Genomic DNA, 24,536 nt, shown 5'->3' with positions numbered 1-24,536 from the left:
CACCAGGGCTGTGTGCTGCTATACACTTTCCCAGGCATTTACTTTGCATATGGCATATCTTCAAGACTAAGGCTAAATGCACCATTAACTAACTTACTCATTAGTGACACTACACTGAGAAGTCTGAAGGAATGTCCAATACAGTGAATGCTTACGGGAAGAGGGTAGGTTTAGAAGATAAAATTAAAAAAGAGCAAGTAAAAAATCACTTAGAAAAGTTAGATGCCTACAAGTCACCAGGGTCTGATGAAATGCATCCTAGAATACTCAAGGAGTTAATAGAGGAGGTATCTGAGCCTCTAGCTATTATCTTTGGGAAATCATGGGAGACGGGGGAGATTCCAGAAGACTGGAAAAGGGCAAATATAGTGCCCATCTTTAAAAAGGGAAATAAAAACAACCCAGGAAACTACAGACCAGTTAGTTTAACTTCTGTGCCAGGGAAGATAATGGAGCAAGTAATTAAAGAAATCATCTGCAAACACTTGGAAGGTGGTAAGGTGATAGGGAACAGCCAGCATGGATTTGTAAAGAACAAATCGTGTCAAACTAATCTGATAGCATTCTTTGATAGGATAACGAGTCTTGTGGATAAGGGAGAAGCGGTGGATGTGATATACCTAGACTTTAGTAAGGCATTTGATATGGTCTCGCATGATATTCTTATAGATAAACTAGGAAAGTACAATTTAGATGGGGCTACTATAAGGTGGGTGCATAACTGGCTGGATAACCGTACTCAGAGAGTAGTTATTAATGGCTCCCAATCCTGCTGGAAAGGTATAACAAGTGGGGTTCCGCAGGGGTCTGTTTTGGGACCGGCTCTGTTCAATATCTTCATCAACGATTTAGATGTTGGCATAGAAAGCACACTTATTAAGTTTGCGGACGATACCAAACTGGGAGGGATTGCAACTGCTTTGGAGGACAGGGTCAAAATTCAAAATGATCTGAACAAATTGGAGAAATGGTCTGAGGTAAACAGGATGAAGTTCAATAAAGATAAATGCAAAGTGCTCCACTTAGGAAGGAACAATCAGTTTCACACGTACAGAATGGGAAGAGACTGTCTAGGAAGGAGTATGGCAGAAAGAGATCTAGGGGTCATAGTGGACCACAAGCTTAATATGAGTCAACAGTGTGATACTGTTGCAAAAAAAGCAAACGTGATTCTGGGATGCATTAACAGGTGTGTTGTAAACAGGACATGAGAAGTCATTCTTCCGCTTTACTCTGCGCTGGTCAGGCCTCAGCTGGAGTATTGTGTCCAGTTCTGGGCACCGCATTTCAAGAAAGATGTGGAGAAATTGGAGAGGGTCCAGAGAAGAGCAACAAGAATGATTAAAGGTCTTGAGAACATGACCTATAAGGAAGGCTGAAGGAATTGGGTTTGTTTAGTTTGGAAAAGAGAAGACTGAGAGGGGACATGATAGCAGTTTTCAGGTATCTAAAAGGGTGTCATCAGGAGGAGGGAGAAAACTTGTTCACCTTAGCCTCCAATGATAGAACAAGAAGCAATGGGGTTAAACTGCAGCAAGGGAGATTTAGGTTGGACATTAGGAAAAAGTTCCTAACTGTCAGGGTAGTTAAACACTGGAATAGATTGCCTAGGGAAGTTGTGGAATCTCCATCTCTGGAGATATTTAAGAATAGGTTAGATAAATGTCTATTAGGGATGGTCTAGACAGTATTTGGTCCTGCCATGAGGGCAGGGGACTGTACTCGATGACCTCTCGAGGTCCCTTCCAGTCTATGAGACTACTGACACTGCTGAGGCCCTTCTTTCTGGGTAAGTCATTTCCAAAACTAGCTTCCTCCTGGCCGTGCATGGACAACATAGACCCTGGCACTGAGCGTCTTATTCAGAAGCTCCACCTTGAGCATTTCTGCTCCCCTGAAGCCAGCACACAGCACAATACATGCATTTCAAAAGATTTTTAAAGCAAGACAAGACAAGAGGGCAAGATTTTCAAAAGCAGCTATTTACTTTGGATGCCCAACTTCAGGTGCCTTAAAAGCCTTGATTTTCAGAGAGGGCCAGGCCCTCACCTTTGGAAAAATCAGCACTTTAAGGTGGCACAAGTTGGGCTCCTGAAAATGGAGGCACCCAAAAATCACTAGTCACTTTTGAAAATCTTGGCCACAATGTTTACACTGTCTTAAATCCTAGAATCATTGAAATAGAGATCATCTAGTCCATTCCTCCATGATCTTGCAACCATTCGGTGCACTAGATTATATGGCCAAATAATTCCCTCTACATTGGCACTTATAAAGAGTCTCCTGCACTGTTATGAAGGCCACTGGCACAAGTATATTGTAAAAATCAGGTGCTTCCTTACAGGTCCTCTCAAGTTGAGACTTGAGAGGGAAGGCTAGCTTGGCAGGGAGGGATAGCTCGGTGGTTTGAGCATTGGTCTGCTAAACCCAGAATTATGAACTCCTTGAGGGGGCCACTTACTTAGAGATCTGGGGCAAAAATCTGTCTGGGGATTGGTCCTGCCCTGAGCAGGGGGTTGGACTAGATGACCTCCTGAGGTCCCTTCCAACCCTGATATTCTGTATCTAACTAACTTGAAAGTAGCTTTCACATTCTAGATACATGCTGTTTTTTACCTGTGCACATCGACAGAGACTCCTGGGGTCCAGGAAAGAAAAGATGTATAAAGACAACACTCTGGGAAGCTTTGTGGTGAAATCCAGGGCTACAACTGGAACTCGGTCCTGCAACTGCTTAGAACAAAATTTCTGCTGCGCCAGGGAGCAGCGTTCCAACAAATCTATTAGGATCCTTCGCCTCTGACCATCTGTCCACTTGTCAAACTGAAAAAGGGAAATGCAGGTTTTGTGGCAACAGAGATACAGCTTTTAAAAAATAAAATTAATATTCAAGGCCAGGTAAACGCAAGTACATATGCCATCGCTTCTGGTGAATCATTCCAGGGCAAAGGATGTGGAAATAACAGACAAATGTAAAGGCTAAATTAAAAGAAACTGCAAATGCATGCAACATGTGACTTAACATCTTTAAAGATCCATCTTCCAGGGCACAAATCTGGAAATACTTGTGTGTGTAAGGCACTTTATTCCCATCATCAGTCCTGGGTGTTGACTTCAATTGGACTATTCACAGAAGTAAAAACATTCATGTATATAGTGTTTAAGCCTCAGGACACCTCTGTGCAGTAGAGAAATACTATTATGCCCATTTTACCTAAGAGAAACTGAAGCATAGAGAAACTAAGCCCCAGATCCTCAAAGGTATTCAGGATCCTAGCTTCCACTGAAATCAATGGCCTAAATAAGGTCACATAGAAATTCTGTGAGGGAGCAGGGACTTGAACCCACATCTCCAGCTAGGACCCTAACCTCCATCCTGCCTCTCCTTAGCACCTCCAAGACAACATGCCTGTGACAGATGTGTATGGAGAGGGTTAAAAAGTTCTGGCCCTACCTGTGGGAAGACAAGCACATTTAGGTAATCAATCTATCACAAATTCATTGGTACAGAAGGGGATAAAGTGAGACGGTCCATAAGCAGAGCTGGGCTAGGGACATGTAGACAGAGTTAGTAGAGCGGCAGCAATGAAATATGTTTTTCTTTTTGTAAGCAGTAAAAGATGGACAGGGAGAGCACAGCAGGAACTTCCTGCAGGGGCAGCTCTATGTATTTTGCTGCCCCAAGCATGGCAGTCAGACGGCTTTCGGTGGCATGTCTGCGGGAGGTCCGCTGGTAACGCGGATTCGGAGGCGGTTCTGCGGGAGGTCCACCGGTCCTGCACCTTCGGCATACCTGTTGCCAAATTGCTGCTAAAGCCGCAGGACCAGCAGACCTCCCACAGGTGCACAGCCGAAGGCAGCCTGACTGCTGCCTTCCCGGCGACCGGCAGGTGCCCCCCCACAGCTGGCTGCCCCAGGCACGCGCTTTGTGCACTCGTGCCTGTAGCCGCCCCTGACTTCCTGTTGGGAATGACTCGGTCACAGGCAATCCTTGCACTTCATGTCAGAAAATTCAAGGTCAGCCCTGTCCCATACAAAAGGACAGCAAAAAGTGCCAAAAGTTAGAAAACATGTAAGAAGACCATTCCACAAACAGTTGAGACCAATGGGAGCTTGTAATCATTAGAAATGCAGCATTTAAAGATGGTATTCTAGGCCTGAAATGCTTCTTACCAGATTTTAAACTGATTACTACTCAATCCTGTTCCCTATCAGCAGAAATAACACCTGTTCTCCATGCATCTGGGGGTTTTTTACGCACGAAAGCTTATACCCAAATAAATCTGTTAATCTGCCACCGGACTCCTACCTGTTATTCAAATCAGCTCACTGAGAATGAAGCTTTCTGAGTTGTCTTTGGGGTGCTGTTTGCCCTGTTATGTTCTTAAACCTTTCCAGCATTGAGGACATATTCTCTATTGGCCAGATCCTGAGGTCTTTACTGGCTTTACTTAACTTCAATGGGAATTTGAAGTTCTCACTTAAAGGTGATCTCCAAGGAAACAAATAATAGGTTTGTTGGTTTTTTTGTTTCTTTGTGATGGATAAGAAAGACTTAACTTGCTGTTTTTTTCAGCTGGATTTTTATATTAGAAATTCTACCCTGTTTTTCTTGGAAGATTCTATGGATACCTGGAGAACTAGTGGGATTATGATAATAGAGACACATGCAGATGAAACCTGATTAATTTAGAAGGAAAACAATTTATTTTCAGACTGTTTAAAACTGTTGTTTGATTGTTCTTAAGATTTATTTAATTCACTTGTGTGAGACTCAGTTGGCAGAAAAGATGCCTTTGCTCAGATTCAATCAGCCTACTCCTTCTCACAAACACATCTCTAAGATCTCCAACAAGTTCTTCAGCAGAACCAGAAAAGGACAGAACTGGCATTCCTGACAGCTCCAAAATAAGGTACAAAACAAGCAGAAAAAGTTCCGAAACTTGAAGGTTTTTTTATTCATCATAAGGAAGCAAAGCAGGTAACCAACCCATTCCCGCCCCCCCTCCCCTTTGCGTATTGCCTTTAACTCTAGGGAGATTTTGCCAGAGTACTAAGTAAAAACCGAAGAGGCACCTCACAATTTGCTCCTATAAAACCATGTTCGCTGAGATGCTAAAACTGTCAGTCAATGACAATTCCCAATTTTCTATTCAATTTAAATAAGGAAGACAAAGAACTAACTAGTTTACTGTCTTCCACACCAACAGCTTGGTTTGAAGTGATTGGAACAAATTTAGCTCATTCTTTAATGGATCAGGAAATTTGCTCCTAATTCACTCTTCACATTTTCTCATAATTTTGGAATAAAGTATAACTTCAGTATCCCCAGTTGTCCTAACTGCTTTGTTGTTGGATTTGCCAGCAGACTTCTGTACTTGCATTTTAAAGGGATACTCTCCTGACATTAATGCAATATGGTCAACAGCACCGGAAGCACACAGCTTTTTTTCCAAGGTGATATATTCAGCAGCAGCAAAGCAGTTAAGCATGCATAATTGTCTCTTATTTCAGTATTAACTGTATAAGAATGACACAACTCTTACCCTTGTTTACCTTTCACCACAGCTCCTCCTCTTGCATTTGATTACATTAATCCAACCAGTTTAACTGGATTTATCTCTGCAAGGTGCTGCACCTTCTCTATTGCTCTACTGCTAAATATTTTCCCTTTTTTGTACCTTCTTCCAAGCACTTGAGAGCAAAGACACCACAAGGACTATATGCTACATTATTCTGGATGTTGCCCTAGTGAACATATGGCTGTCTGCCTGTAATTCTGCACATATACAATACCACAGCATGTCAATGGCGATAGCACCGAGGAGGACCCTCAGGTCCGAAACAGAAGGGTCTCTCTTCACTTGAGCTGAAGGAGAGCTCCCTTCAAGCAGCAAGCTGTTACAGTTCCTCAGGCTAACCATTAGAGGCAGACATGATCGCATGCACATGACATACCAGCTCACAGGAGTTAGAACAGTGATACTCAGGCTGAGGCTTGGGAGCCACAAATGGCTCTATAATGCACCTCCTGTGGCTTTTTGCAGCACATGATATTAAAAAACTGTGTGATTTAATTATTAATCAAAGTCACCAACCAATCAGGATGCTTTTACTATGTTATTAACCAGTTGTAGAATACATAGTCAGTCATTTTGCTGTGAGAATCATAGGTGCTGACTTCACCTCTTTCCCGTGGGTGCTCAACACCCCATCTGCCCCTGGCCCTGCCCCTTCCTCGCCTCTTCCCACCCCTCCCCCAAAGTCCCCACCTGAACTCTGCCCCCTCCCTGCCAATATTCCAACTCCTTCCCCAAATACCCGCCCCGGCCCCACCTCTTCCCCGTCTCCTCCCCTGAGCGTGCCACGTTCCCGCTCCTCCCCCTCCCTCCCGGAGCATTCTAAAGCTGCCAAACAGCTGTTTGGCGGCGGCTGGGTGGGAAATGCTGGGAGGTAGGTGGAAGTGCACAGATGCAGCGTGCTTATATGAGGGGGAGGAGGAGGTGGGGCAGAGAGTGCGGGGAGCTTGGCTGCCAGTGAGTGCACAGCACCCACTAATTTTTCCCCACGAGTGCTCCAGAGTCATTGCCTATGGGGAGAATAATCATATAACTATGAGCAAGTGTGTGTGTGTGTGTGTGTGTGTGTGTGTGTGTGTGTGTGTGTGTGTGTGTGTAAATGAAACAATGAATTCACACTACTGCAGCTCTTTTGGGTAATGCTGATCGTTAATTTGGTTCCTGAACCACTGAGGTCTGAGTATCACCGAGTTAGAATCACATGCATCCAGGCACTCAAACCTAGGACTGGATCCTCCGGCCACTGTGTCACATTCTAGCAGAGACAACTCTCTCATCTCCTGTGGCAATCACCTCCACTATAAAAGACTCATAGACTTTAAGGCCAGAAGGGATCATGATCATGTAGTCTAAACTGCATATTGCAGGCCACAGAACCTCACCTGCCCACTCCTGTAATAGACCCCTAACCTCTGGCTGAGTTATTGAAGTCCTCAAATCATGGTTTGAAGACTTCAGGTTACACAGAATACACCATTTACGCTAGTTTAAACCTGCAAGTGCCCTGTGCCTCGTGCTGCAGATAAAACTCGGGGTCTCTGCCAATCTGACCTGGGGGAAAATTCCTTCCCAACCCCAAATATGGCGATCAGTTAGACCCTGAGCATGTGGGCAAGACCCACCAGCCTGACACTACAGAGAATTATTTTTGGTAATTCAGAACCCACCCCATCTACTCTCCCCTCACCAGCCATTGGGGATATTTGCTTTTAATTGCAATGTAAGCCTACCTTGAGAGGGGTACAAAAGTGGCTTTTTGAATTCTGGAGGTGGCTGGGGACTATTATGCTAGCCATACTTCCCATGGAGCTGTCCAGCAGCATGGAATAATCAGAGCCCAGTGCATTCTGGCCATGTCTCCTCCCAAACCCAAAGTGCTCCAGCCATGCCTCCCACAGGTCTATGCCATGAGCAGAACAGGGGGTGGCCTACGTTTTTGTGTTTTACACTCACTCTTCACGGGTGTAAATATTGTTGAAAGGTGCAAGGCAGTGCAGAATCAAGACCAAAGGAACGAAGCACATAAGCAAAGTTACTAACGTATCATTTGCTGTGTTAGATCCTTAACCTTTCAGAAGATTGCATTGCATTTTGGGAGAAGGGAGCTTTAGTTTTTCAACTTTTACAGCCCATGGCTAGTAATATACGTGCTAAACCATTTGTACTTTTCCTTTCAGATTTTCTGGGAACATTTTAAAACAGAAACTGCAATTTTCAAGATTCAATGTTTGTGTTTGGCCGTTGTTGCACTCTGATGCAATCACGTATTTATGTACAATCAGAACTTAATTATTTTATTTCCTGAAACTGGAGTACATTCTTTATTATCTAAACATACATGTGCCAAATAGCTACACAAGGCACGTTTCCCGTAATTGTGAACAGTCACAATGAACTTAAATACAAAATATTTGTCCTTAACAGACCAGTTTATTCACAAAAGTTTTTACCACCTGTGACCTTTTAAATGTATATAGCTACACTATTCAAACAGTGCTATTATGCAAGAATTGGGGATCACAACACAGTGGAGAGAAGCATCATTATCATTTTTATACTTCTATTTGACTTGTATATCTATGGGGCCACATACCCGACACCTATTCTTCTGGCTACATTTTGAAAAAGTGTTGAATGCAGCTCAACCATGCAGTTACCATTAAGGATGACAAATATACATAGCTGAATTCATTCTCCCTGAATGCTCCTTTCTTGTGTGCTTATTTCTGTTCATCTGGCACAGGATGAACATTACAGGTACTCTCACAGAACTGTTCCATTCATTTGATTTTCCCTTACAGTACAAGAAGGGTTCTCCAGTAGTTAGAGTCCTAGTGTGGGACTTGGGGAGAATCGGGTTCAGTTACCTTCTCTGCTACAGACTCTGTGTGACCTTGGGCAACCCATTTAGTCTCTCTGTGCCGCAGCTCCACATCTATAAAATGGAGATCATAGCACTACCCTGCCTCACCAGCATCTTGTGAAGATAACACTAAAAGACTGAGAAGTACTCAGGTCACAGGGCCATATAACTATCACGGATAAATCACACTTATTATCTATCTATTTCCAGTGTTAAAAAGCCTTCCTGGCCTTTTGTAGCATTATCTAAACATCAGTAAGACTACGTTTTAGTCACAGGTACTTTCAGTAAAAGTCATGGACAGTTCACAGGCAGTAAACAAAAATAAAAGTAAACACGGGAACTGTGGCCAATGGGAACTGTGGAGGCGGTGCCTGCAGGTGGAGGCAGCATGCAAAGCCACCTGGCCACATCTCCACCTACAAGCTGAGCAAGGGGGATGTTGCCATTTCCAGGGAGCACCCCAGGTAAGCGCCACCCAGAGCCTACCTCACCCCATCCGTGCCCCAACCCCCTGCCCCTTCCCACACCCAAACTCTGCTGCTGGTGGGGGATGAGGGCACGGTGGCCCAAGACTGCCCCAGCAGAAGTTGGTGAGACTGGCACAGGGGCTGCCTGAGCTGCCCCTGAGCCAGGCATACTGGCAGCTGCAGAAGTCATGGAGGTCACAGAAAGTCATGGAATCCGTGACTTCCATGACAAACTCGCAGCCTTAAACATAAGACATCTTTGCTGAAGACTTCTTCATAGACTTTTCTTTGGGCTTCCCATCATGTTACAAAACATTCTAAATACCAGGCCAGATTTCTCAAGTTCATGACTCGTCCGAAGTTATGCTAGGAATGAATTTGCCGCTTTATGTTTCACCAGAGGTTCAACAGTACACTCTGTCCGTTTCTGACACTTATACCCTGAAAATTAGTCTCATTGTTTGAAATGTGAAATGTGTTTAAAATTCACATCCTGGTCATCTCTTCATTAGTTCTGAAACCAACATGTACGTTTAAAGAGAAAACCTTACCCATTTTCCAAGCAAAGCTCTTCTTTCTTCAAATACCTGTTTAAAAAAAAAATCACAGAACACATAAAATAGAACACATAGAGGTGATTCGGTATGTCTCAGGGGAAAAACTCCAGCTTGAAAAAGGATCTACATAGCCTGTAAAACATGAATCCTCAATACTGCTATATTGGGGATAGGGATAGCTCAGTGGTTTGAGGATTGGCCTGCTAAATCTAGGGCTGTGAGTTCAGTCCTTGAGAGGGCCATTTGGGGATTGGTCCTGCAGGAGGTTGGACTAGATGATCTCCTGAGGTCCCTTCTAACCCTAATAATATCCTATGATATGGAGTCCACAGAAGTCAATAGGATCCACATAGGTACACCTATTCCATTCACATTAATCAGGGCCTTAAAGGGTTCATTTGACTGTTACACCCTTTGTTCATTTTAGGGCTTGTTTTTTTTAGTGAATACAGTGCTCCCGAGAAGCTCCTAGGAGACAGACCTCAAGACCTCTTTTTGTCGCCTCAATAGCTACAGCCAGGCCAGCAGCAGTTCATATTTCCCCATATGGCATTACTAATGTCCTCCAACCTTACATTGGAGGGCCCACCTTTAGGGGTAAGAAAGGAGTTCAGTCTTTATGGCCCATGCCATCCACAGCCTCTGAAGAGACTACCGCTCAGAGGCACAATTAGTGCCAAGTGTAGCGGTGGTTTTGTGATATGGGCATTTACCCGCTAGGACACAGACTGAAAGCATCAGACTCTTGCCTCCATCACTCAGGAGAGTGCACTGGGAAAAGACGGTTACTCACCTTTGTAACTGTTGTTCTTCGAGATGTGTTGCTCACATCCATTCCAGTTAGGTGTGCGCGCCACGCGTGCACGTTCGTCGGAAACTTTTTTACCCTAGCAACTCCAGTGGGCCGGCAGGTCGCCCCCTGGAGTGGCGCCGCCATGGCGCCCAATATATATCCCTGCCGGCCCGCCCGCTCCTCAGTTCCTTCTTGCCGGCTACTCCGACAGTGGGGAAGGAGGGCGGGTGTGGAATGGATGTGAGCAACACATCTCGAAGAACAACAGTTACAAAGGTGAGTAACCGTCTTTTCTTCTTCGAGTGATTGCTCACATCCATTCCAGTTAGGTGAATCCCAAGCCATACCTAGGCGGTGGGGTCGGAGTGAGAAGTCGCGGCATGGAGCACTGCAGATCCGAAGGCCGCATCCTCTCTTGACTGCTGGACCAGGGCGTAGTGGGAAGCAAAGGTGTGGACCGATGACCAGGTCGCTGCCCGACAGATTTCCTGGATGGGCACACGGGCGAGGAAAGCCAGCGACGACGCCTGCGCCCTGGTAGAATGCGCAGTCACACGGCCCGTAGGGACATGGGCCAAGTCATAGCAGGTCCTGATGCAGGACGTCACCCAAGAGGATAACCTCTGGGAGGAGATAGGAAGCCCTTTCATGCGGTCCGCTACCGCCACGAAAAGCTGGGGGGATTTGCGGAAGGGCTTAGTCCTCTCCACGTAGAACGCGAGAGCCCTACGGACATCAAGCGAGTGGAGCTGCTGCTCCCTGCCTGAGGAGTGAGGTTTCGGGAAAAAAAACCGGAAGGAATATCTCTTGGTTGATGTGAAAGGACGAGACTACCTTGGGAAGAAAGGCAGGGTGTGGTCTCAGCTGCACCTTATCTTTGTGGAAGACTGTATATGGGGGGTCTACCACAAGAGCCCGGAGTTCCGACACCCGTCTAGCTGAGGTGATAGCAACTAGAAAGGCAGTCTTCCAAGAGAGGTAAAGCAGGGAGCAAGTGGCTAACGGTTCAAAGGGGGGTCCCATGAGCCGGGACAACACCAGGTTAAGATCCCAGGTTGGAGCAGGGGGACGGACGTTAGGGTATAGACGTTCCAGCCCCTTAAGGAATCTAGACACCGTCGAGTGAGAAGAAACAGAGCGACCATCCGCACCCGGGTGAAAAGTGGAGATAGCTGCCAGGTGGACTCGCAACGACGATATGGCCAGACCTTGCTGTTTGAGGGACCAAACGTAGTCTAAGATGTCGGCCACCGAAACTTCCATAGGGCGGAGATTTCTCTCCACGCACCAACAGGAGAAACGCTTCCACTTGGCCGAATATGTCGCTCTCGTGGAAGGCTTTCTGCTGCCCAAAAGCACCTCCCTCACCGGCGTGGAGCAGCGCAGCTCAGAACCAGTCAGCCACGCAGGAGCCACGCCGCTAGGTGCAGCGACTGCAGGTCCGGGTGACAGAGGGTCCCGTGCTCCTGGGTAATCAGGTCCGGGTGAAGGGGCAGGAGAACTGGGTCGGCTATGGTCAGGTCCAGCAGCATGGGGTACTAGTGCTGTCTGGGCCATGCCGGGGCTACCATGATCACGTGAGCCCTGTCCCTGTGCACCTTCAGAAGGACCCTGTGAACCAGAGGGAACGGGGGAAACGCATAGTACAGGTGGGTCGACCACTGAATAAGGAAGGCATCCGCTATCGACCCGGGCTCCCTGCCCTGAAAGGAGCAGAACGCTTGGCACTTCCTGTTCCCCCTGGACGCGAAGAGGTCCACCCGGGGATAACCCCACCTCCGGAAGATGGAGAGGGCGACGTCCGGGCGGAGGGACCACTCGTGCGACAGGAAGGATCTGCTCAATCGATCCGCCAGCGTGTTCCGTACTCCGGGGAGGAAGGAAGCCGTGAGGTGAATGGAGTGGGCTACACAAAAGTCCCAGAGACGCATCGCCTCGTGACACAGGGGGGAGGATCTGGTGCCGCCTTGCTTGTTGATATAATACATGGTCGTCGTGTTGTCGGTGAACACTGCGACACAACGACCCTGAAGCTGATGGCAGAATGTTTGACAAGCAAGGCGGACCGCTCTCAACTCCCGCATGTTGATGTGCAACCCCACCTCCTCCTGGGACCACAGGCCCTGCGTTCTCAGGGTCCCTAGGTGGGCCCCCCAGCCTAGGTCTGAGGCATCCGTTGTCAGGGACACCAAGGGCTGAGGTGGGTGGAAAGGGAGTCCCGCACATAGCACGGACTGGTCTAGCCACCAGCCGAGAGAATCTAACACCCTTTGGGGGATTGTGATTAGAATGTCTATCGGCTGTCTTGCCGGCCTGTAATGATCGATGAGCCACAACTGGAGGGGCCTCATGCGGAGCCGAGCGTAACCGGTCACAAAGGTGCAAGCCGCCATGTGGCCTAACAGGGCTAGACATGTCCGCACTGATGTCAAGGGGGCTGACCGTAGTCGTTGAACGATCGCCGACAAGGCCTGGAACCTCTGCAATGGCAGTAAGGCCCTGGCCACAGTGGCGTCCAGGATGGCCCCGATGAATTCCACCCTCTGCGTGGGAATCAGGGTGGACTTGTCCGTGTTTATCAAGAGGCCCAAAGTGGCGAACATGCCGGTGATCACGCGGACATGGCTGCAGACTTGTTGTTCCGACGTGCCCCGAATCAACCAATCGTCCAGATAAGGAAACACGTGGATACGATTGCGCCGAAGATGCGCCACAACAACTGCCATGCATTTTGTAAACACCCTCGGGGCCGTGGACAGGCCAAATGGGAGGACTGCAAATTGATAGTGAAGGGGGCCCACCACGAAGCGAAGGAAACGTCTGTGGTGTGGCCAAATGGCAATGTGAAAATACGCGTCCTGCATGTCGAGGGCGGCGTACCAGTCTCCCGGATCCAGGGATGGGATAATGGTCCCCAAGGATACCATGCGGAACTTCAACTTCACCAGGTATTTGTTGAGCTCTCGCAGGTCGAGGATAGGCCTGAGGCCTCCCTTGGCCTTGGGGATCAAAAAGTAGCGGGAATAAAACCCCTTGCCTTTCTCGTTTTCCGGAACCGCCTCTATAGCTCCTTTGCTGAGGAGCGTCTGCACCTCCTGTCGAAGGAATTGCTCGTGAGAGGGGTCCCTGAAGAGGGACGAGGAAGGGGGGCGGGAAGGAGGAAATGATACAAACTGCAGGCGGTATCCCGTCTGCACCGTGCGTAAGACCCAGCGGTCCGATGTTATTTGGGACCACGCCGGGAGGAAAAACGAAAGGCGGTTGGAAAACGGGGGGGAAGGATCCATTGGGGAAACTGTTACTGCGCCCTCGGGCGCACCTTCAAAATGAAGGCTTAGGTCCAGGCGGGGGCTTAGAGGAGCCTTGGTTCTGCCCCCCTTGGTTCCCCGAATGCCTGTGCCTTCCATTCCTGCCGCGGCGCCTGTTAAGGTCCTGCCGCTGGCGGAACTGGGAATACGGCCTGCGCTGCTGTTGTTGCTGCGGCCGGAAGGGTCTGCGTTGCGTTCCCGGTGTGTGCATCCCGAGGGACCGCATAATGACCCGATTATCCTTCAGACTCTTGAGTCTGGGGTCTGTCTTTTCAGAAAACAGGCCCTGGCCTTCGAAAGGGAGGTCCTGGATGGTATGCTGGAGCTCCGGCGGAAGGCCAGAAACCTGCAGCCAGGAGATGCGACGCATCGTTACTCCCGACGCGAGGGTACGGGCAGCCGAGTCTGCAGCGTCCAAAGAAGCTTGCAAGGACGTGCGTGCAACCTTCTTGCCTTCATCCAAGATGGCCGTAAATTCCTGGCGAGCGTCTTGCGGCAGCAGCTCCTTGAATTTGTCTGCTGCCACCCAGGAGTTGAAGGCGTATCTGCTCAGCAGGGCTTGCTGGTTTGAAACCCTGAGCTGCAGCGCCCCAGCCGAGTATACCTTACGGCCGAGGAGGTCCATTCGCCTGGCCTCTCTGGATTTGGGGGCTGGAGCCTCTTGCCCATGACGCTCTTTGTCGTTCACCGATTGAACCACCAGGGAACACGGTGTCGGATGTACATGGAGGTATTCATAGCCTTTAGAAGGGGCCATGTACTTCCTCTCGACGCCCTTCGCAGTAGGAGGGATGGAGGCCGGAGACTGCCAGATGGTGTTGGCGTTGGCCTGGATGGTTCTTATGAAGGGTAGGGCGACCCTGGTGGGAGCATCTGCTGAGAGGATGGTGACGATTGGATCCTCTATTTCCGAGACCTCCTCGGCTTGCAGACTCAGATTCTGAGCTACTCGCCTGAGGAGGTCTTGGTGCGCCCTGAGATCCAGCGGGGAGGGGCTGTTGGAGGAGGTACCAGCCACCGCTTCATCAGGGGACGAGGATGAGGAGACCCCCGGCAAGAGAGTGTCTAATGGAGGGTCTCCCTCGGCCCTCGCCTCTGCCTCAGGAGCCAAAGCGGAGTCTTGTTGCTTGGACCCTTCCTCCCCATCCGGGGAGGGAGGGGGGCGAGACAATGAGGCTTCCAGCGCCCTGCGCTCCGCCGTCGCAGGCCTAGCAGGGAGCTGTTGGGGCCCCTGGGCCTGATGGTATGCCCAGGGTGTCCAGAACCCCCATTGCTGCGGGCCTTGGTCTTGTTGTGGCGGATCGCTAAACAGCGCCGCCTGCCGGTCGGTGCCCAGCGCATACCCGCTGTCCGTTTGGGAAGAGACCGACGGCTGTCTAGAAGGCCACGGCGGGGCTGACCCTGGTTGGTAAGGGTCTGCGCGGGTCGGCACGGACGAACGTCTCGGTGCCGGGGACCGGTGCCGGGAGTCAAAACGGTGCCGGGATCGGGACCGGGTTCTGTCTCGGTGCCGGGATCTGGACCGGTACCGGCCGCCGCTTCGTGCCGGGATCGGGACCGGGACCTACCTCCTGGAGTCGCGGTGCCGGTATCGGCGGCTGGAGTCCGACCGCGACCGTCTTGAGGCCGACCGGCGCCGCGAGTGCGACCGGTACCGCCGAGGGGAGCGGTGCCGGGACTGCGAGCGGCGGCGGGATCTGGAGCGACCGTGGCGTCGGGACCTCGATCGTGAGCGTGAGTCCCGAGACGGTGCCGACATCATGGGCTTGCCTCTGGACACGACCCACACCGGAGGTACCGGGGGTGGCAGCTGAGTGGGCTCAGTCAGGGCTATGAGGTCCCGAGCCGAGGCGAAGGTCTCCGGCGTGGATGGGACCAATATCTCAACCCCAGATCTCATGGGGGAGCTTGGCGGCACCGGACTCGATGGACCCGCCGGGCCCGGAGTCGATGGTGCCGGCGGCGCCGCGGCCGATGTTGAGGCCGGGCGCTCCAGTCGGGTCTGCCTGGCCGGAGTAGCAGACTTCGACGGCCTCGGTTCTGTCCCCGGTGCCGGAGAAGGTCGGTGCCGGGGAGTCTTTTCGGTGCCGGTGCGATCCGGTGCCGGCGCCGAGATCACGGCCTGCGAAGCCGCCGGGTCAAGTGCCGCCTCCATAAGGAGAGTTCGGAGTCTTTGATCCTTCTCCTTCTTTGTTCTTGGCTTAAAAGCCTTGCAGATGCGGCACTTGTCCGATCTGTGCGATTCCCCCAGGCACTTCAGGCACGCGTCGTGGGGGTCGCTGGTGGGCATAGGCTTCTTGCAGGCCGCACACTGCTTGAAGCCCGGCGAACCAGGCATGAGCCCGGTGCCGGGTGCCGGGAAGGGCTAAGCCCCCGGCGAAGAACTATTTACAAACTACTTAACTTAACTACTACTATCTACACTTAACAATCTAATTAACAACTATAACAGTACGAGAGATAATCGAGAGATAACAAGGAGAGCTAGGGACGTGGAGGACAGCTATGCCGCGCTCCACAGTTCCAACGACCGACACGGCGGTAAGAAGGAACTGAGGAGCGGGCGGGCCGGCAGGGATATATATTGGGCGCCATGGCGGCGCCACTCCAGAGGGCGACCTGCCGGCCCACTGGAGTTGCTAGGGTAAAAAAGTTTCCGACGAACGTGCACGCGCGGCGCGCACACCTAACTGGAATGGATGTGAGCAATCACTCGAAGAAGAAGTATAGAATACAGTAGCTATTCTGTTGTAAAGATCAAAGAGGAGATGCTCATTCACTCAACTCACAATGCACATTGAAACAGTTACTAATCATAACTAGGAAAATATTATTCATCATTGCAAACTCCAAACATGTTGTTTTGGCAGCCAGCAAGAAAGGCTCCTGCAGAGAAAGACAATATCAGTGCTGACATTTGGTACAGTCCATCTGTCAACCCTAACTCTGTCTCTCTCAGCAGGGGTGGAAAAATGGCATTTCTTTTCTTTGCATGTTTCCAGTTATTATTTGTTTTGTTTTATTTGCAGGGGGGCACTTGGCAAAATAATAGGCCCTCCAGTAAGCCTTTTATTGGCTCAACTTTGAAAACATTTGCTACAAGAAAATGATATACAGTCAAAGATCTAAGTTTTGGTTTGGAAAATTTAAGCAAAACAGGGGAGTTATTTCACAGCTGAAAGCAATGTTAATGGCCTCTGATCAAAGACAGATACCGTGTTTGCTTTCAGTACTCTTAGGAATACAGCTGAGCCAACCCTGCCAAGAAGCTCTGCTTACTCCAGACGTTTGGAAACAAATTACCAGAAATCAGTATAATTGTCTCCTGGCTTCTCCTCCTCTTCCACATCAGGTTTGAGCTTCTTGTCCTCTCTTTCAAGGCTTTGCATGACTCTGCTTTATCTTTACTCTGATCTCCTCCCACTCCTCTCCCTCACTGCCTTCTTTACCACAAGTCACCATCCTAAGCATCTCTTTTCTCTTCTCCAATCTCTTTCTACTTTACCTTCTGAGGTTCCTCCCAGCCCCACATTCCTACGATTCTATCATCGGGACTTCTTCTACTCTGCCCCTCAGGACTCGAAGTCCCTTTCTCTTCTCACTCTGATCCCTTTTAAAAGTGCAGACATGATCAGAAAAATGACTACATAAAAATGGCACTTTCTCTTTTGACAGATCTGCTCCCTGTGTGTACTGAGAGTAGTATCTGTTGGTTTTCGTGGTCATAAATATATTTTTTCTATTTTTCCTGCTGTCAGCCCTGCAGAACCAGCACAGGTATGGGAAAGCATATTATATTCTGGAACGTTATCAAAGGAATTTTTAACTAAATTCTGATGAAAGAATATTACTGGTGATGATGTGTGTGAGAGCCCAGCTGCACTTGCCCCAGATATAGCTGGTAGAGTTTGAAATTAGGGACAAAATTATTTTTACTTGTAAACTGGGCACCTCCTTAAGACTTCTATCATATCTGGCACCCTTGGCGGCAATCTCAGCAGAGTGGCCACACACCATGAACCTCTCTGGTCCAAGATGAAGCACATTGACCATTAGGTGAAGCCTGCACTGCCCCTGTCTGTGCTGTACTCATTCTGTGGCTCATCTGAAGACTTCAGTCCCTAAGGATATCAGTCCAGCACCTTAAACCAGGAGCGGTGCCAGGGTTTCTGGCATCCTAGGCAGAATGCAGGGGGTAGCATTTTGTGCGCTCTCTACGGGGCGCGTGGGAGCTTCCAGTTCCATTCCCATTGTGCCGCCGAAGAAGGACCCTCTGTCGAAATGCCGCAGGTGAGAGTGGCAGTCATTGAGCTGCTCAGTTGCCTGCCACTGTTTTTCGCGGCAAGTCGGCAGAAGGTTCTTCTTTGGCGGCGCGACGAGAGCAGAACGGGAAGCTCCCGTGCGCCCCGTGGGGAGCGCACAAAATGCCACCCCCCAAATCCTAGCGCCCTAGGCGACCACCTAGGGTTGCCTAATGGAAGCGCCGGCCCTGCCTTAAACAATTCAAAGACATATATAGTTTTAAAGTAACCCAAGTGGCAAGAAAATAGAAGAAAAGACACAGGGAATTCTATTTTGAAAGTTTATGCACAATACAGCATAAATTAATATTATTTGGCTAAATCCTCAAGTCTTTAAACAATTATTACTGATTCCTTACTCAGGCAAAATTCCCAGTGACTTCCATGAGATAAAGGACTTGAAGATTTGGCTGATCTGCAGTAGAAAAATCTACCTTTAAATAATAGGAAGGATTCTAACTATGGACTATATCATTCTTGATTGACTTGCATTAAAGTCTCCTCACATGAGTAAGGGAAGCAGGATTTGGCTTATATCTGACTCAGCTGTTTGGGACTTACCTTGTCATTCATAAGCTGATGGTTCAGAGGTGTCCATGTGCTCATCTTTGTTTGTAGTTTGGGGCCATCCATGATTTTGGGAGGTGCAAATGCCATCAGGAATGCAAGATTGCAGGCCACCCTGATATCCTTCTGCAGACAAGGCTACAACAATCAGAATAAAAGACCAGTATTATTTCTGTGATGCCCCATTACAGATGCTAAAGCACATGTCAGTGAAAACCATGTATTTAATCAAGAAGGAATGTAGAAGCGCCATGAGTCAAGTAAAACGCTTCCTCATAAACTTGAACTTGCAAAGTAAAGTTAACATTTCTTATAGAAAAGGACAATTCTATGGTTTTAGAAGTTTTTATGATAAGATTTACAGACACACAAAAGAATATCAAGACCTTTTTCAATAAAATCCAGTTGGCAAAGCTGAATGAAGAAGAGTCACAACACTTGGATGCTCAAATTTTCCCTGCGGAAATCCTACAGGCCATTCAGAATCCATCAATATGCACAGCATCAAGCTTATCTATCTTAGGGCATGTCTACATTAAAAACTTAAGTCAACCTATGTTAAGTCAACTTACAGCCACCACAGTAATTACTGCGGTGGTTCATGTCCACTCTGCCCTCCTTCCATCGGTGGTGCGTGTCCTCACCAGGAGCCACTCCACCAATTTAAGAGGGGCTGTGGAGGGTGGGCTGAGAGCCTGGACTCTCAGCTCTGTGCATAGCTCCCCCCTGGAGCCAGACTCCTCTGGGGCTCCCTGCTCCCTGCCCAGGAGCTTCCCTGAGGCTCCCTGCTCCCAGACAGGCTCTCAGCTACCCACTGGTAGCTTGGGGGAATCCTCTCCAGCTCTCAGCTACCCACTCCCTGCCAGGTGGGTGCTGTGCTCCTGGCAGGGAGCTGGGAGCCCTGGCAGCTGCCGGGCTCCTCATGGGGAGCAGGGAGCCCCAGGGAAGAAGACTTGCTGGGAGGAAGGAAGCCAGGACCCCAGGGGGCAGCCCAGCCTGGCGCAGAGCCCTGTGGGCCCAGCCTGGCTCTAGCTGAAGCCGCCCACCCACCCAACTTTCCTGTCAATTTCAGGTTCTAGCATGGAGCTGTGAAATTGACAAGGCAGCCAACAGCCAATGTAAGTAACTCACAATGACACTGTGTCGCTGTAACTACACTGACATAAGCCCTATGCCTCTCGTGGAGGTGGAGTTATTATGTCAGTGTAGTATGGCACTTACATTGGTTTGAGCAAGGCTGTAGTGTGTATACTGACATAATTAGGTCGACATAAGCTGCCTTATGTCAACCTAATGTTTTTGTGTAAACAAGCCACATAAAAATCAAAAGCAACAGCAAAGTCCCTAGTGGATTTTATGGAATCTCTGGGTTTTCTGCTGGGTTATTGGTTGAAGGTTTTTTGGTTTATTTGCTTGTTTCAGGCCCACGGGTATATGCAAATATAACACTACAAACCCAGAGATCTACCTAGGTTTTTATATTGTGCTCATTACGTTAATATCTATATGCACTAATGGCCTGATCCAAAGTCACTAAAGTCAACGGGAGTCTTTCCATTAACTTACCTGGGTTCTGGATCTGGCCTTAATTCAGTTAGGGCTAGATTATAAACTAGGATTCTGCTCCTGTGGAAGACGAGAGGAAGAACCGTATCTCATAGAGTCACAATCTGAGCAGGGGCAAATGACGGAGTCAGGATGGCCTTAATCCCCTTTTATTTCCTTGAACGTCTGAGTGAAGACTATGAGAATCTAATCTTTAAGGAAGATTCCATGGATCTTACGAGAAAAAAATCATTTCAATCTACTAAAAGAAAAAGATCAATTTAAGACAGATGGTGGTACGTAGTTAAAACTGTTGTTCAAAACAATTGTGCAGGAGGATATTTCCAGCACCTTCAACCTGTGGGAAAGGATAAAGAAATCAAGGGCCTCCAGTCTCTAAATACTGTGTTTAAAAGAGGGCTCAGAAGGAGAAAATCCCTCTGCATCTTTACCTGCTTTTTTGGAGGAAACCTTACACACGTAAATGTGATCCTTTGCTGACAACAGACAGGGCTAGTCCTTCAACTGCAACTATAGTAAGCCTATTAGGCCCCACCCAACCCAGCAAGATTCTTAAGCACATAGCTAATTTTAAGCATGTGAATGGTCTCATTGTCTCTGTATGATACTGTCATACCACTACTACTAACAAATAAATCAAGCGGGTCTTTCCAATCAGGAATTATTTGAATGATTTCCCTTGTTTTTTGATCAGTGAATGACCAAAAGAGGTTTTGCAACGAATCAGGAAGCAAGTAAGTTTTTTCCCCAAGCTCCTGACGCTGCAGAGAAAACAAGCTGCAAAGAATGTAACAACATTGGAGATACTTTTGCACTATTTTCCCTACTAGGTTATACCTCATTTTAAGAAACATAAAATGGCTCTTTCCTGATTTTGATGAGCATACAATACCCAGTCCTTCAAGGGGCCATTTGCTTCCTTTACATTTAAACTAGCAGAATGAGATTCAAAATGGTTACGAATTGAATGAAAGCTCCTATCTGCCTGCATTTTAGTGGATTTGTTTTTGGATGTTTGTATTGATTCTGTGGCTTATTGTACTGGGTTTTTTTTTTACAACAATTGGAGACCTGAGGTTAAATGTGTCACTGCACTATGTTTTTTTAATTAATTCTCTCTTTTGTGGCACCAAATAAATGTCATCTCTACTGGTCTAAACTGTAGTGTCTTTATACAAATATTTGTCCAAATACGTGAAAAGCTTTCTCTTTATCCTAAATCCTGTAACAGGCTTTAATGGGTCTGCATAAGAGCCCATCCCCATGGAGCCAGTGGCAGGATTGTAGTCTTAGAGTCCAACATTCTGAAAATTGAATAATTTCTTTTAAATGAAGTGACATTAAAAATGTCTGAAGTCCTTAATATGGTTATTGGGTACCTGTTCTGTAAATACTTCAGTATGTTTATTTTAAAGCTTTCATGATGGCAGGATGATTTAGGACTTCTGGAACAAAAGCAAAGCTAACTCTGATACAGTATATATTGCTATCCTGCCATAACTCCAAGTACTACAAAACCTTCAGCAAACACCTTTGTATAACACTTTGCCAGTACAAACACACACTGATGCTCACAAGAAAAACCTTATGAAAAACGCAGTCCTGCAGTCTATCCAGTCAAGATTCCCCTCTTTGCTTCTGAAAATGTGGTAGGATCAGCCTCAGCAGATCACTCTTTCCTTGTATTTTTCTATTTCTTTACAAATATGATGGAAGCAGAGGAGTGAAGAGAACCGGTAAAACATACACACTTCCTGTCCTCGCTATCTTTTGATGCAATATGGTTTAATAGCTAGATCAGGAGACTCTCTGATAGGACTCCTAGTTCCTGGTTTCTTATTAGTGTGGAGTTTCTTAAAGCAGTTATGTAACTAGATGACAGGTTACAAAGTCAAGCACTCCAACGTTAGGAAATGCCAGAATTAAGGTTGTCTGTGTAACCTTAATTTGGCTTCCTTGTGCATTGCACTGACATAGTTCTAACCTACATGATAACATAATATTTTTTCTACAGCAACCTGTCCTCATCCAGTGCATACGAAGGACAGTGCTTACAATAACACTGCAGGCTGATGAAGCAGGTCAGTACAAAACAAAACAAACCAGGTTCAGGCAGTCATGTTCCTGCTCTGAGAGAGAAGTTAGTATCAAAGCATCAAAACAAAAACAAAAATAATCCCAACGCTGGTTTCACAGATGACAGCCTTCTTCCTCCACAGGCTCTTCTTTCACAGAATCATAGAATATTAGGGTTGGAAGAGACCTCTGGAGATCATCTAGTCGAATCCCCTGCTCAAACAGGACCAACACCAACTAAATCATCCCAGCCAGGGCTCTATCAAGCTGACCCTTAAAAACCTCTAAGGATGGAGATTCCACCACCTCCCTAGGTAACCCATTCCAGTGCTTCACGACCCTCCTAGTGAAATAGTGCTTCCTAATATTCAACCTAGACCTCCCCCACTGCAACTTGAGACCATTGCTTCTTGTTCTGTCATCTGCGACCACTGAGAACAGCCTAGCACCATCCTCTTTGGAACCCCCTTCAGGTAGTTGAAGGCTGCTATCAAATCTTCCCTCACTCTTCTCTTCTGTAGACAAAATAACCCCAGTTCCCTAAGCATCTCCTCATAAGTCATGTGCCCCATCCCCCTAGGCATTTCCGTTGCCCTCCACTCCTTCCAATCTGTCCACATCCCTTCTGTAATGGGGGGACCAAAACTGGACATAATACTCCAGGTGTGGCCTCACCAGTGCCAGATAGAGGAAATAATCACTTCCCTCGATCTGCTGGCAATGCTTCTAATACAGCCCAACATGCCATTGGCCTTCTTGGCAACAAGGGCACACTGCTGACTCTCATCCAGCTTCTCGTCCACTGTAATCCCCAGGTCCTTTTCTGCAGAACGGTCACTTAGCCAGTTGGCCCTCAGCCTGTAGTGGTGCATGGGATTCTTCCTTCCTAAGTGCAGGACTCAGCACTTGTCCTTGTTGAACCTCATTAGATTTCTTTTGGCCCAATCCTCCAATTTGTCTGGGTCACTTTGGACCCTATCCCTACCCTCCAGCATATCTACTTCTCCCCACAGCTTAGTGTCATGTGCGAACTTGCTGAGGGTGCAATTCATCCCATCATCCAGATCATTAATAAAGATGTTGAACAAAACTGACCCCAGGACTGACTACTGGGGCACTCCGCTTGATACTGGCTGCCACCTAGACATCAAGCAGTTGATCACTACCTGTTGAGCCCGACAATCTAGCCAGCTTTCTATTCACCTTACAGTCCATTCATCCAGCCCATACTTCTTTAACTTGCTGACAGGAATACTGTGGGAAACCATATTAAAAACTTTGCTAAAGTCAAGATATAACACATCCACCGCTTTCCCCATATCCACAGAGCCAGTTTTCTCATCACAGAAGGCAATTAGGTTGATCAGGCATGACTTGCCCTTGGTGAATCCATGTTGACTGTTCCTGATCACCTTCCTCTCCTCCAAGTGCTTCAAAATGGATTCCTTGAGGACCTGCTCCATGATTTTGCCGGGGACTAAAGTGAGGCTGACCGCTCTGTAGTTCCCCAGGTTCTCTTTCTTCCCTTTTTTAAATACGGGCACTATATTTGCCTTTTTCCAATTGTCCAGGACCTCCCCTGATCACCATGAATTTTCAAAGCTGATGGTCAATGGCACTGCAATCACATTAGCCAACTCCCTCAGCACCCTTTTCAGTTCCTTAAACAGCTGCTTTTAAGATCCCTCCCTTAAGTACCTGTGTAAACCTGAGTTGGGAATGCCTCATCATACAGGGAGAAGGTAGTATTCATTGAAAGCAAACACAGCCCTGCAAAGCAACAGATAATCATCTTAAACCTCCACAGTGCATCGTCTGCACAAACCACAATCACCTCCTAGCATTACAAGCACTGCACTCCCAAGCACAGAAACAAATATTAGTGGCTTCCAGCTTCAAATTGCTGCACTGTACCCCTCTAATAGCCCTGGTCTCTGGCTGTTCAAATTCAGCCTCCAGGCGCTGAGCCTCAGTGGTTCAGTCCTGAGTGAAGCTTTCACCCTTCCCTTCACAAATATTACGGAGAGTACAGCACATGGCTATAAACATAGGAACACTGTCATCGGCCAGGTCCAGCTTCCCAAATAGGCAGTGCCAGCGGGCCTTTAAACAGCCAAAAGCGCACTCAAAAGTCATTCTGCACTTGCTCAGCCAGTTGTTGAACCACTCTTTGCTGCTGTCAAGATGCCCCGTGTATGGCTTCATAAGTGATGGTGTTAAAGGATAGGTGGCATCTCCCAGGATCACAATGGGCATTTCAACTTCCCCTGCACTGATCTGGTCTGGGAAGAAAGTCCCTGCTTGCAGCTTTCTGAACAGGCCAGTGTTATGAAAGATGTGTGCCTCATGCACCTTTCTGGACCAGCCTGCGTTAATGTCAGTGAAACGTCCACAAGCACCTGAAGAACCGTAGAGAAATACCTCTTCCAATTAAGGTACTCAGTGCCTAGGTGGTC

At 47.9% G+C, this 24,536-nt stretch overlaps 1 protein-coding gene across 3 annotated transcripts in view; it reads right to left on the bottom strand.

Annotated features, from left to right (window-relative positions):
• Positions 1-24,536, bottom strand: part of FBXO16 (F-box protein 16) — a 62,615-nt gene that overhangs the window by 29,641 nt on the left and 8,438 nt on the right. The window contains exons 2-5 of one of the 3 annotated variants that reach the window (XM_050948901.1): positions 18,433-18,576; positions 16,367-16,456; positions 9,464-9,499; positions 2,617-2,823 (exon numbers count right to left, since the gene is read on the bottom strand). In XM_050948901.1, coding sequence (XP_050804858.1) covers positions 2,617-2,823; positions 9,464-9,499; positions 16,367-16,456; positions 18,433-18,528 — 429 coding nt within the window. In that variant the 5' untranslated portion in view covers positions 18,529-18,576. Of the gene's footprint in view, positions 1-2,616; positions 2,824-9,463; positions 9,500-16,366; positions 16,457-18,432; positions 18,577-20,004; positions 20,082-24,536 lie in introns of those variants that run through there. The other 2 variants (XM_050948900.1, XM_050948899.1) reach the window with 2 other exon arrangements.

Source organism: Gopherus flavomarginatus, chromosome 4 (assembly GCF_025201925.1).
Source record: "Gopherus flavomarginatus isolate rGopFla2 chromosome 4, rGopFla2.mat.asm, whole genome shotgun sequence".
In the NCBI taxonomy this organism is placed as follows: Eukaryota; Metazoa; Chordata; order Testudines; family Testudinidae; genus Gopherus; species Gopherus flavomarginatus.
Note: the sequence above shows the minus strand (reverse complement) of the source record. Positions and strands in the feature narration are given on the sequence as shown.